Source organism: Lithobates pipiens, unplaced genomic scaffold (assembly GCF_037356315.1).
Source record: "Lithobates pipiens isolate NorthernLeopardFrog02 unplaced genomic scaffold, aLitPip1_a1.2 Scaffold_10, whole genome shotgun sequence".
Classification (NCBI taxonomy): Eukaryota; Metazoa; Chordata; class Amphibia; order Anura; family Ranidae; genus Lithobates; species Lithobates pipiens.
The window spans coordinates 230273249-230287404 of NW_027507686.1; the positions used below are offsets into that span (position 1 = coordinate 230273249).

Sequence of the window (14156 nt, forward strand, 5' to 3'; positions counted from 1 at the left end):
GGCATGACCGAAAAAGGTCTGTTGACTGGCATCCGATCAGCGCTCTCAGCCAATGAGCTATTTAGTTTTTTTTTCTCTCAGCCCGCTAGTTTGAACGAAAAAAAAAAAAAAAAAAAAACTGATAGTCTGTACTAGGCCTTAATAAACTGTGTGAGTTCAGCAACAATCTTCTATAAAACTTTAGAAAACCGCAATGGCTAGAAAAGTAAGGGTATAATCTTTCTCTACTTTACCCACCCTTAGAGGGTTCCAGTCTTTGAAGTATTCTTTCACCAGAGGATAAACAAGAGCCACGGCCAGGTCGGACTTCTCCGACATCTTGTACTCCTCGTAGTATTTGTCTTGCAGCATCTGGAAAACCCGCGCACACTCATCCAGTGTGAGTGGATTCTCACAGCCAGGTTGCAGCCTCTGTTCACACTCCTCCACCGTCTTCAGGACCTGACTCAAGTTGTAAATAGCCTTCTCCTCCCTCCCCAGCACTTCAGACAGCTTCTCCAGCTCATGAGTCAGGTTCACCACCATGTCCTTCTCATACTGCAGCTGCCGGTCATTCTGGATGATCTCCTGCTCCGTCATATCAATCAGCAGCTGAAGATTGTGCTCTAGTTCTGGCAGAACAAACCCTTGAGGTTTCTCCTCCTTCACTCCCGGTGCTGTGCTGTCTCCTGGCATGTTGTGCTTGTGCGAGAACTGACTGTAGCTGTAGTAAACCTTCTGTTCCCGTCCGGTCATATCAATCACCTGAAGAACAAGGAAAAGAAAAAATTGGTACGATGATTAATGACCAATAATTCTGGTGGCTTTAGAGATCAAACCTAGAAAACTTTTGGGTGGATTTTAATAGATTTTCTTTAAATATAACAACAAAAATTATAGGTTACATTTTTTTTTTTTAAATGTGTGTTCTGTGTCTATTATTTTCACTATGCATCTTTTATTTTCCAAATAAAAAAATCTAAATCTAACACAACAATTCTCAGACGGTTTCCCCCTACCTCCATTGACCTAAACAAAATTTCTATTGCAATCATAGATGCCCAAAGCCCTGACACTGCCATCTTGGATGTAATGTCAGCATTCTCAAAAGGGGAAACTCCGCGTACCTGCTTCCTCCCTCCATTTGGCACCTTTTGGGAAGGAATGGGCAATGGGTACCTGGTTGATAGGTACCCTTTCCCACTTGGGGGAGACCTGGCTGCAGTGAGCCACCCCTCCTCTTTCCCCTGCCATTCACAAAGCGCAGCACGCATTGCGCATGCATAGTAGGGAACTGGCTGGAAACCCACAAGGCTTCACTGATGGTTTCCCTTACAGTCAATGGTGGCGACAACATCCAATAGCCAATTAAAACATCGCCTGGGGTGGTGACATTGCTGGATCCCTGGACAGATAGTGTCCTAACATTAAAAGTCAGTAGCTACAATACTCCCCTTTAAGTGACAGTCAGGACCTCCCCTTTAAGTGACACTCTATAGTATTCCCCTTTGCACCTCCCCCAGAAACTACAAAAAGGGGTATATAGTGGGGAGAGGTGAGGGGTGGCAGATTGGGCCAGCACAGACCGCATATAGACATTGTTAGAAGAGTAGATGGCTAGGACATGCAAGAGGGGAGGGGGCTGGGTACCCCATGTTGCGGGGTACCTGGAGGACCCTCAAACCCAGGGACACTGCAATATAAAAATGTCAACCCATCTAAAAATGGGCCAAACTGCATGAGCTATCCCCCCAGTATTTACTAAGATCATCAATTTAGCAGAACTAACCTTGACTTGAGATATTTCTTTCTGAGGGGCGCTGATGATTTTCCCACCTTTCCCTTTTGCTTTCAGCTCCTCCACTGTCTTGTAGGCATACTTAGGCTTTTTCTTGGCTCCACCAGGGTCTTTTCTCCATTGACTCAGTTCCTTCTGAAATTCCTGAACAAGATATAGAAACAAATGTTCACAGGCTTACAGTTCTTAAGAAGAAAAAAAAAAGAAAAAAAAAGCTAGTTACTATCAAGGCTGAAAAAAACACAGTGCAAAGTATTTCATGCTCTGTGTTTAATTAGGAGTCTGTCCTAGGACTTTTTTAGCACATGTTTACCATGTAAAACAATTCACTTTTGTATTTTATTTAATTTTTTCTTTACTCAGTGGGTTATCAGACTTTATATTGTGCTCACTGGGCTCTAAGGCCATGAGTTTGCTTAATTTGAGGAATCTTTATGTCTAAGCATTTATTCAGCTCACATAGTGTACAAATGGTTAACCATTAACCACTTGAAGACCTGGCTTTTTCTGGCATTTTTTGCTAGAAATTTTAGAACATCCAAACATTATAATTTTTTTTTTTTAGCAGAGACCCTAGGGAATAAAATTGTTGCAATTGTTTTATGTCACGTTATGTGCAAAGCGGTTTCTCAAAAGCAATTTTTTGGGGACTTTAATGAAATGAAAAACAAAACAAAAAACACCACACAATATTTTTCCCAATTTCTTTTATAAAATGTGAAAGATGATGTTATGCTGAGTAAGTAGATAACCAACATGCCACATTTTAAATTTGCGCATGCTCGTGGAATGGCGACAAACTATGGTACTTAATCTCCATAGGTGATGTTTTAAATGCATTTAGAGGTTACCAGTTTAGAGTTACAGAGGTCTGTCGCTAGAATTATTGCTCTAACATTCACGGCGATACCTCACGTGTCACCATTTACATATGTGTGTGTGTGTGACTTACGTATGCGTTCACTTCATGGAGGGTTTTGGCACTTTAATTTATTTATTTTTTTACACTGTCCCTTTAATTTTTTATATTTTTTTAATAACTTTTATTCCTATTACAAGAAATGTAAACATCCATTGTAATAGAAATAAGGATGACAGGTCCTCTTTATGGAGAGATCTGGGGTCAAAAAGACCCCAAATCTCACCTTTATCTTTAAAAGCAAAAAAAAATAAAAAATATGGATTTGCATCCAGCCTGGAATGGAAGTGACTTCATGACGTCCCTCCAGTCCTCAAAGGCAATATTGTCGATCAAAGAGTATCTACTCCTTGAACTGGCAGAAACGGTAAGCCAGAGAAACAACAGTGAGCAGCAGGAGGGGGTGGAAGCATTCCAGCGGCTCATGAGCCACTTGGAATGCTTACATGAGAAGCCATCCGCAACCAACAGTATACATACTGTGGTTGGCAAGTGGTTAATGTCCATTGTATCGTGTTTCAGAAGACATGGAAAATGTTGCATATGTAAAGAAGCAATAAACTCACCTGCTCCTCTTCATCCTCAGAATCCACAACAGGAAAATCCTTCAGAGACTGCTTAGTTCTCTCCGATCCGTAAGCACCCACCGCCCCTTTGCCCTTTCTCTGCTTGGCCTCAATAGGTGCAATAATACCTGAATAAAGACAAATGCAGACTTCAGACTGCTGTGTTTTTCAGATGCAACAAAAATATGGCAGACACACGTAGATATAATAAATTATGACCTGAATAAAAAAAAAAAAAAACTTTAATAAGAGTCTTATAATAAATATAACTTTATTTTGTCTTTCCTTTTAAAACAAAAGTGAATATCTGAACTGGATGATATCCTAAGCCAGATACCCGAAAAAAAATGAATACATGCATAAATTCATAACTTCAGGCTTATCGTAACGTAAGAGACGAATACAAATCTTCCCCACTTTTAACTTACAACCTCAAGGGTATACCACAACACAAAAAAATAAAAAAGATGTATGTATATATATATATATATATATATATATATATATATATATATATATATATTGCGGGTCTAGATGCATCTTTATGCTCCCTTCATGAGTGAAACCCTTTACAGATGAAGTTCTGCTTCAATTGCCACACACAAAGAATCGAGTGCACTTGCTTCTTATAGCTAAACAAAAGAGGTCTGTAACCAGAAGTTGGTACAGAAGTGGAAAGAAAGGTGATGGGACTTTACATGAGGCGTGTCATAGCAATAATAATAATACGCAAATTTATATAAATATAATTTGATAACACAATCAAATAGGATAATCCATGATTCAGACATGCATAATATATTGTAAACAATAATAATATTATTATTAATAATATAATTGGATTCAACCATAAACGCCTAACATACCAAAATATGATAATAAATATTTAATACAGACAAATAAACATAATTGGTACAAAGAATTCAGAAACAATGATACAGATCATCATATAAACATAATTAACAGGATAAAATAGGTCATACATCCTATGTAAAAGCCAATACATGGTTAATTTGAAAATTCTAAATTCATAATTTGGGCAGGCTAGTCTTGGCACCCCGAGTTGGAAATTCTACACGTTTCATGGCTACAGTCACTCATCAGGAGTAAGATGCAAGATTATAGAATCAGTTTAAAGGCTGTGCTCAGCTTTTAAATAAGGATAATCGGTGGCCTAGGATAGGATGTCTCTCCCGGGGGTTTGGGGCGGGAGACCCCCCCACCCCAAAGACTGAAGACCAGGGGGAACAGCCACTGGACAAGACAGACCACCACGACACAGTTCCTGAATGTGATGTGCATGCACTCAACATACACCCAATACAGTTACGATGGTAGGACGGCCAATAAGGCCAAGGAGGAATGTGTGCAAAACTGCAGATATGTGAAAAGGGATGTCAGAAAAGACAATCCCTGTGTAGGATCAGTGGCTTGCAGCAGCAGAGTGAGCTGTCCCATGTGAAGTGAAAGAGTGAAATGAAAGCTCTAGACAGAAAAAAGGTAGCTAAAGCACCTGGACCAGATGGCATCCAACCACGGATCCTAAAAGATTTGAGCTCTGTCATTTCAAGACCATTGTTTCTAATATTTAGGGACTTGTTAATGACTGGATTGGTAGCACTGGATTGGTGTAGGGCCAATGTGGTGCCCATATTTGAAAAGGGATCAAAGTCTTTACCAGGTAACTATAGATCTGTTAGTTTAACTTCTAAAGTCTGGAAGATACTCGAGAGTTTAATAAAAGACCACATAGATGAGTTCTTGCTGGAAAAAAATATTTTAAGCAACAGACAGCATAGATTCATGAAAGACAGAAGTTGTCAAACAAATCTGATTTATTTTTATGAGGAGGTAAGTAAAACCTTGGATGGGTGGCGGTGGACGTGGTATACTTGGATTTTGCAAAAGCGTTCGATACAGTTCCCCACACATGATTCATGCGTAAGGTAAAGTCTACAGGCTTGGAATACTAGTGGTTAACGATTCTTACTCTGAATGGTCTAAAGCTATCAGTGGTGTACCCCAAGGTTCAGTGCTGGGACCCTTATTTTTTTAATATCTTTATAAATGATATTGGGTCTGGGATTAAAAGTACCATTTCAGTATTTACAGATGACACTAAGCTATGCAGTGGAATAACGTCCTTACAGGATGTCTCCAATTTACAAGCCGACCTCAATACACTGTCTAATTGGGCAACTATGTGGCAGATGAGGTTTAATGTTGATAAATGTAAAGTTATGCACTTGGGGGCTAAGAATATGCATGCATCATACATACTAGGGGGGAGTACAACTGGGGGAATCCGTAGTGGAGAAGGATCTGGGGGTTTTGGTAGATCATAAGCTCAATTATAGCATGCAAAGTCCTTTCTTGTATTAAAAGAGGTGAGAGCGAGAGCTAGAGAGAGATCATTTTGCCCCTGTACAAATCATTAGCAAGACCTCATCTGGAATATGCAGTTCAGTTTTGGGTTCCTGTTCTCAAAAAGGATATCGAGGAACTGGAAAAAGTGCAGAGAAGGGCAACCAAACTGATAAGAGGCATGGAGGAGCTCAGCTATGAGGAAATATTAGCGGAACTGAATTTATTCTCTCTTGAGAAGAGGGGATTAAGGGAGGATATGATCAACATCTACAAATACATAAGGGGCCCATATAGTGAACTTGGTGTTGAGTTATTCACTTTAAGGTCATCACAGAGGACAAGGGGGCACTCTTTACATCTAGAGGAAAAGAGATTTCATCTCCAAATACGGAAAGGTTTCTTCACAGTAAGACCTGTAAAAATGTGGAATAGACTCCCTGCAGAGGTGGTTCTAGCAAGCTCAGTAGATTGCTTTAAAAAAAAAATATCCTGGATTCTTTCCTAAATGTACATAATATAACAGGGTACTGATATTTATAGATAAAGTTGATCCAGGGAAAATCCAATTGCCTCACAGTGGATAAGGAAGACTTTTTCCCCTGCTGTAGCAAATTGGATCATGCTCTGCTGGGGTTTTTTCCTTCCTCTGTATCAACTGTGGGTATAGGATTGTATTATTATTATTATTATTTTTTTTTGGTTGCACTAGATGGACTTGTGTCTTTTTTCAACCTGTGTAAGGTAAACGTGTAGTGCTAATGATGTATACTAGTTGCAAAAGCCTGCCAAAACTGTCTGTTTTTGGGGCTATATGGCCTAAAAATACAATGTATGCCTCTCATAAGAAAGAGTGCATATAATGAAAATATCTACAAAAGTGAGCGTATATAAAAGGAACCAGATGCGATTTTTAAACCTGACTATGTAACTCAATTATATTATTATTATCATCATTATTATTGTTTACAATATATTATGCATTTCTCAATCATGGATTACCCTATTTGATTGCGTTATCAAATTATATTTATAAAATAAATAAATCATGTATCATCATTGCTATGACATGCCTCATATAAACTCACCTTTCTTTCCTTCTGTACCAATATATTAGGGATGGAGCTTTACCATTGTTGGTTATGTCAGGTCACACTTACCTTTAGTTGAAACCAGAAGTTACCTTCTGTGGGTTGAAGTTAGACATAAACTAACATTTTTCCAGTAAAAGTTTGCCCATACCCCTTCCTGCCTCCTAAATGTTCCTATTGTTACCAACAGGCAGGTTTGGGGAGTACCCAGGTTTGGGAATGGTTTACTTTAATGATGATACATCAAACAGCAAGCTGATACACCTTTACTAAGTTCATAGTCATCCAATATAAAAGCATTGCAGTTGGCAGTACCTTGAGCATTCTTCCCCAGGCCTCTGCCTTGTACATAACCCATCTTCTGAAGGAGTTTCTGGCCAATCCCCTTGGTGTGCCTCTCCCATGAACCAAAATCAGTATTAGACTTTATTCCTCCAGCAAATGTTTTCTGGGTTGGCTTAAAATTTCCCCCCTGCAGGATAAAAACACATATAGTCATTATTAACTGTCTGCTGAAAGAGAGCACATACAAAGTTAAGTGTGTCAAAATGTGCAAGTATGTGTTGATCAACCCGCCCCCCCTACTGGCATCTCCCTACTCCACTTCTACAGGCAGGGCTTCCAGGTATAGGGATGCATACAACTACCCCATTGTAACACCTCATTTCCACCCTCCAGTGTTGAGCTTACCTCGGTGTATGAGGTCACTTTTTCCCCACATGATGAATACAAAGCTTTCTCTGATTGGCTGAGGTGGGAGGGCTGTATATACTATATGTAGCCTCAGCAGTATACATTGCTGTGTTTCAGCAGCGAGACGGGAACTTCCCGTACTGCTCTCAGAACAAAATGGAGTTGAGCGCTGCTCACCCATTCACAGGGAGCTTTGTATATCTGAATGATTGGCTAAGGCGGGTGGATGATGTCACATCCTCCGCCTCATCCAATCAGAGGAAGTTTTGTATTCATTTATAGAATACAAAGCTTTGTGAGAATGGCTGAGCAGCACTCAGCCCAACCTAAAGTGATTGTAAAGGCTTGTTTTTTTGTTTTGTTAAAAATAACAAACACATTATATACTTACCTGCTCCGTGTAGTGATTGTACACAGAGCAGCCCTGATTCTCCTCTTCTCGGGTCCCTTGCTGGCACCCATCGCCCCTCCCTCCTGTTTAGTGCCCCCACAGCAAGCAGCTTGCTATCGGGCACCCAAACCACAGCTCCCTGTGTCCATTCAAACAAGGAGCCGCTGTCTGGTCCCGTCCCCTTTTCTCCTTATTGGCTGACTGACATTGATTGACAGCAGTGGGAGCTAATGGCGCTGCCCTGCTGTCTCAGCCAATGAGGAGGAAGAGTCCCGGGCAGCTGAGACACTACTGCAACATCTCTGCATCTAGGGTGACCTCAGGTAAGTATTGGAGGGGGGGCTGAGGGGGGCTGCTGCACATAGGCGGCTTTTTATCTTAATGCACAAAATGCATTAAGATAAAAAACCTACTGCCTTTACAACTACTTTAATTCTATTATGGGAGGTTCACATACCACTGCTGGAACTCAGCACAATATACTGTACTGTATGAAGCTGTGGCTACATTACATACGGCTTATTACAATGCGCACACCGTCTGCATCTGTTAGTAAAGTAAATAGTTCATTTGGACCAGCTTGATCCAAAAGAACTATTTAAATTTCATTAAAACCTGGAGTTGGGCTTTAAAATCACTTGGATTATGTCAAGGCAAAGATGCAATGGTGTAATATGCCAACACCTTTACTGTCTTTCATCAAGAGACAATGTTACCTTGGTCATGCAGGTTGAAGTGACAGCTTCTCTGAAAAGAGCAGCACTCCACTGACCCCCCTATACTCACCTTACCAGCAATCCCTTGTTACTGCTTTCTCTTTCACAGTGGTCTCTAAAATGACTGGTGTCATCAACCTTGATGATTGGTTAGTCACTCCCCCGGTCATGTAACAATGCTCAGGTCTAGGGAATGACTGTTAAGCCTATGCGGGGGACAGGCTAGGAGGTCAGATGTTCTTCCATTCCAGGAAGTACAGTGTGTTATGTGCAGCTGAAAAGGAGGAAGCAGCATTGGAGAAGCCCTGGCCAGGCAAGTATAAGGCCTAACGATACAAGTCATATGTTCCTGCAGTGTGCTAAAAGATCTGTCAGATGTTTAGTATTTTTACTGGTTGTTCATAAGGCCCAAAAACACTTGGACTATGTGACGGCAAAGATATGCCAAAACCTTGACCATCTCTTGTCTATGGTCTTAGAGAGACACTGTTACCTTGCACATACAGAGGGACAGTGTCTCTGGAAAGAGCATCCTACTGACCCCTTATACTCACCTTACCAGCAATCCCTCTCCACTACTTTCTTGCTCACAGCTGCCACTGAAATGACTAGTGTGATCAACCTGGGGGATTGGTAACATCAACCCCCCGGTCATTTGACAATGCTAATGATTGGCTGCTAGATCCGAACAATACAATAGGAGGGGAGGTCAGGCATTCTTCCATACCAGGATGTACAGAGTGTTGTGGATAACTACAAATGAGGAATCAGTAGTAGCAGTGGGGAATCCCTAGTAAGAGGAGTATAAGGGAATTGGGGAGCCTTTCTAGAGAATGCCACTTTTCCCTGCGTGGGTGATGTGACAGTGTCGCTTCAAAAGCGGGCACTATTGCTTTGCTTACTCATATAACACTTGTCACGTCAGCCACCGCTCCTGACAACATCCAACAATAAGGATTTTGAGGTTGGAAGGGAGAGGGGAAGCAGCAGGGGAGCACTGCCAAGGTGAATATCGGTGGATCAAAATGGGGGAGCGGGGCTTTGCACAGACACCATGAATGCCATGAATATACAAGCTGACAGTGTCTATTTAAAGTGATACTAAAGTCTCTCTTTTTTTTTTTTTTTAAATAACACGTTATACATACCAGCTCTGTGTAATGGTTTTTAACAGAGCAGCCTTGATCCTCCTGTTCTCAGGTCCCTCTTTGGCGCTCTTGGCCCCTCCCTCCTACCGACAGCTGCCTCGGCAAGCAGCTTGCTATGGAGGCACCCGAGCTGAGCCGCAGCTCCGTCTATCCATTCAGACAGTCCATTCTCCTGGTTGTCAAACTGACTTTGATTGACAACAGCAGGAGCCAATGGTGCTGCTGCTGTCTCTCAGCCAATCAGGAGGGAGAGTCCCGGGCGGCTAAGGCACTCATGCACATCGCTGGATTGAGATGGGGCTCAGGTAAGTATTAGGTGTGCTGCTACACACAGAAGGTTTTTTATCTTAATACATAGATTTTGTTTTGTTTTTTAAACAAGAAGTTACAACCATTTTAATATGTGTGCCACAGCTATTATTATTTCCAAATAAGTGACAAAACACTATAACTTTACCGTCCGCAGCTTCTTTGATTCAAACTCCTTTGGCAGTTCTTCTCTCTTCGTTGGGATTTCATCATCAGAATCGCTATTGGATTTCTCCTCAGCCGCAGGCTTACGGATTCCCGCACTGATAAAGTTCACTGGGGCTGTATAGTCCCGGGACCTGATGGAAGAAGAATAGCAATGTGGAAAGTTTGCTTTGTACATACCTCTGGGGCATTTTTAGAACAAACATAGGGTTATCTTAAAACAAAAAAAGCAGTTTTGATTCGGCAAAGGAATCGATGGCCGTTCATATATAATAAACCTCTTGCGGGCCATGATACATGCGTGCGGTGACAAAGAGGTTGAGCTTTAATACCTACACATGTCCATGGGTGGCAGAGCTTTTTGTACTGAGAACAAATCACAGAACAGTAACTACGCTTTCAGTCTCTAATAAGCGACCAGCTCCTAGTCACGTGACCACCATGATAGCCAATCACAGCGGTCACAATAGGCCGCAGAGACCAGCAGATTATGGGCCTTGAATGGTGGCTTTGTTTGGTATTGTGAGCTTTTCCTGTAATTGAATTTATCTCTGCGGATGTTCTGCAGTGCTGATGGCACTGGCTGGCACTAAAGTGGGGACCTGAGGAGAATGTAGCCAGGAAAATATAGAATGAAGGTTCTAACCTGTTCTCACCCTGTAGATCCAAAACAACAAAGTTTTGGATGAATTTCCACTTTAACCACTTAAAGTGGTTGTAAACCCTTACAACCAACTTTGACCTACAGGTAAGCCTAGATTAAGGATTGATCACCATTCCCGATTACAGGGAGTGGTGATAAGTGTCATTAGGAAGAACGGGTGAGATGCTTGTTTACATTAGCATTTCCCCATTCTTCCTCTCCGTGAGATGATCACAGGTATCCCCGCGGACATAGAGTCCGCGGGACCCCTCATCACGAAGCTCCTAGCACGTGCCTGCAACCCGCCTCTTAAAGGGCAACGTACATGTACGTGATTCTGCCTGTACGTGCCTTTCTGCCACAGTATATCTGCGTGAGGCGGTCAGGAAGCGGTTAATGCAATGCATTTTGGGAATGGAGAAGGAGCAGATGAGTGACAGGCTCTCCCCTGTACATTCACAGCATGCATTATATTGTGAGCTCTGTGAATGATGGAGGGGGCAGGAAGGAGTGGGCAAGCAATGCAAGTCTCTCATACCTGCAGGAAAGGTATGACTATGAAGCAACAGTCTGCATGACATGGGTCACACACATTTAAAGGTAACTAATGCGATTGGTGCTGTACCCCCCCCCCCCCACCTTCCCAAAAAATAAAGAAACCTGAATGTCTCCAACTTCTGCACACTTACTTCTTACCACCAAAGCTGGGCCTCTCATCGTCAGAGTCACGCTCCGCCCAAATCCCATAGGTGGTATCCTCTTTGGTCTGCCAATGCTTCCTCCGGTTGGGGTTGAATTCGTTCTCCAAGTCCCAGTCAGTGATTTCAAACTTCTCCATCTCCACCCCATCGCTGTCCTCATCTTTGCCGTACAGGTGTGACATAGACATGGTGACCCTAAAAGGCGTCAAAAAAGCAAGGCCAGCATTAGAGGGCAGCTAAACGCATTATTTTTTTACCTTAAAGCGATTGCAGAGGTAATTTTTTTTTTTTAAACTTATAGCAAACATCTTATACTTACCAGCTCTGTGTAATGGTTTGCACAGAGCAGCCTCGATCCTCCTCTTTAGGCCCCCTCCCCCTGCGCTCCTGGCTCCTCCCTCAGAGTACCCCCATAGAATTCTGCATTCTATGAGGTCATTTGTGCAGGCTCTGGTCTATGAACACAGACAGGGCCGCTTAGCCCTGCCCCCTCGTCACAGGATTTGATTGACAGCGGCAGGAGCCAATGATCTCCTCTGCCTTGTGAGGAGGGAGAGAGACGCTGCTCTCGTGCACAGCACTGGATCGATATTGGGTTCAGGTAAGTATAAAGCAGGTGTGGGGGCTGGGGATCCTGGACCCAGAAGGTTTTATACCTTAACCACTTGCCTACTGGGCACTTTTACCCCTTTCACTTTTACCCCCCTCCTGCCCAGGCCAAATTTTCAAATTTCAGAGCGGTCACACTATGAATGCCAATTGCACGGTCGTGCTACACTGTAGTCATATGAAATTGCTAGAATTTTTCACACAGATGGAGCTTTCTTTTGGTGTGGTTTAATCACCACTGTTTTTTTATTTTTTACTAAACAAATGAAAAAAGACCAAAATTTTTGAAAAAATATAATTTTTTTCTTAGTTCCAGTTATAAAATTTAGCAAACAGGTAACTTTTCTTGTTCACTGACGTGCGTTAATGAGACTGCACTGGTCATCAGGACACTGATAATTAGGGATAGGCTCGGGTATGTTTTAGGTTTGTAGTCCCAACCCACCTGAGCAATCCTGCCAGGATCCGTCATTGGCAATCACAGGCAGCGTGTGTATGTAGAACTGCGGGCCGAGAAATGCCTCAATGCCTGCGATTGGAGGTGTGCAGTGAGGGCTTCCTGGTGGGATTGCTCAGCTGGATCGGGATTACGATTCTGAACACGCCGGAGCCCACCCCTTACTGATTATCAGAGCAGAGGTCCCTTTCACACAAGCTGGTTCCCAGCTCTCTCCTCTCCTTTCGCTGTGACAGCGCGAGGAAAGGAATGGCAGTAACTGGCAAGTGTGTTGACATTGTGATCGGCTGTAATCGTGTGGTAAAGAGCCATTGCGATTGGCTCTTTGCCCCGTTTTGCGGGCACAGTAAGCGCAGGATTCTGGGAGGAGAACTGGGCGACCGCGCTGTAGCTGTCATTTGGCTATACTACGGTTGGGAAGTGGTTAAGGCGGAGCTTCAGTCGTTTTTTAATCTTTCCATCTATTAAATCTTCTGCCCTTGTTGTTCTAACTTTGGATAGTAAAACATTTTTTTTTTCTGACAATAAATTCCCTTATACAGCCCACTTCATGTTTCTTGTCTGAAAAAAGCCTAGGCTTATGACATCATACACAGATCTATCTCTCAATCCTGTGAGAGTTTGCCAGGAAGGGAAGGGGGGTGAGCCATAAGAGGGCCAATGAGAGCTTCAGAGCTGGAGGTGTGCCTATATAAATCCAGGAAGTGAACAGGCAGCAGCTTCAGCTGCCCACAGTCAGACTCAGTGGAGGGAGATTTCTGCAGCATATTTGGCAAGTGCAGAATCACAGTATATATAAAATAATATGCAAAGTGGTTGGAGGGAAGCTTCAGAATGGCAAAAATGTTTTTATTACAAATTATGTGAGCAGACTGCAGTGCTTCTTTAGGGTAAAACATGTTCTTGTAGTTGTATGCCCCTCTCATTAACCTCTTGGAACCGGCCGCACCCAAATATGCAGCGGGCATTAGTGCCGCATATTTGTGTGCACTATTGCAAGGACAGCTGCAGCGAGAGGATGTGTCCCTGTGCGCTCCCATCACAGTTACCGGTGGCTAATGGAAAGCTCCCAATTGCAGCTTGCGGTCTGTAGATTTACGACTGTATGACCGCCAATTATGCCGGTCACATGTTCAAAACCCCACCCCCTGGCATCCTAGTCCCCTTAATGCAGTAATAGCGAGCCTTGGCACCCCAGATGTTTTGGAACTACACTTCCCATGATGCTCCACTACACTGCAGAGTGCATGAGCATCATGGGAAATGTAGTTCTAAGACGTCTGGGGTGCCAAGGTTCACCATCACTGCGTTAAAGGAACAGGAGGTGCCGGATCTGAGGGGGTTAAATACTTATCCAAGCCCTCTCTCCATTGGCTCCTAATCAAGTGGAGGGAGCAGGGGGCGTGGTTGAGCCGCACTGTGTGTTCTATGGATGCAGACAGCTCAGGAGTGAGACACACATGTCTCCCCACCAATAGCACACAGCTTTCTATGGGGGCACAGAGAAGGGGGGAGGAGGAGATTGTACCACCAGGGCCCCCCAAAGGGGGAGGCGTCTCTGTGCAATCCTATCACATGCTCGCATCACATCTCCCCCGCTCCCTGTC

The 14156-nt window shown here is 43.0% G+C and overlaps 1 protein-coding gene across 1 annotated transcript in view; it reads right to left on the reverse strand.

Annotated features, from left to right (window-relative positions):
- The window catches only part of TFIP11 (tuftelin interacting protein 11), a 36542-nt gene that overhangs the window by 22153 nt on the left and 233 nt on the right, over nt 1–14156 (reverse strand). The window contains exons 2-7 of the mRNA XM_077462793.1: nt 11472–11678; nt 10123–10273; nt 7033–7189; nt 3263–3390; nt 1769–1921; nt 238–744 (exon numbers count right to left, since the gene is read on the reverse strand). Of these exons, the coding sequence (XP_077318919.1) occupies nt 238–744; nt 1769–1921; nt 3263–3390; nt 7033–7189; nt 10123–10273; nt 11472–11671 (1296 nt within the window). The 5' untranslated portion in view covers nt 11672–11678. The remainder of the gene's footprint in view (nt 1–237; nt 745–1768; nt 1922–3262; nt 3391–7032; nt 7190–10122; nt 10274–11471; nt 11679–14156) is intronic.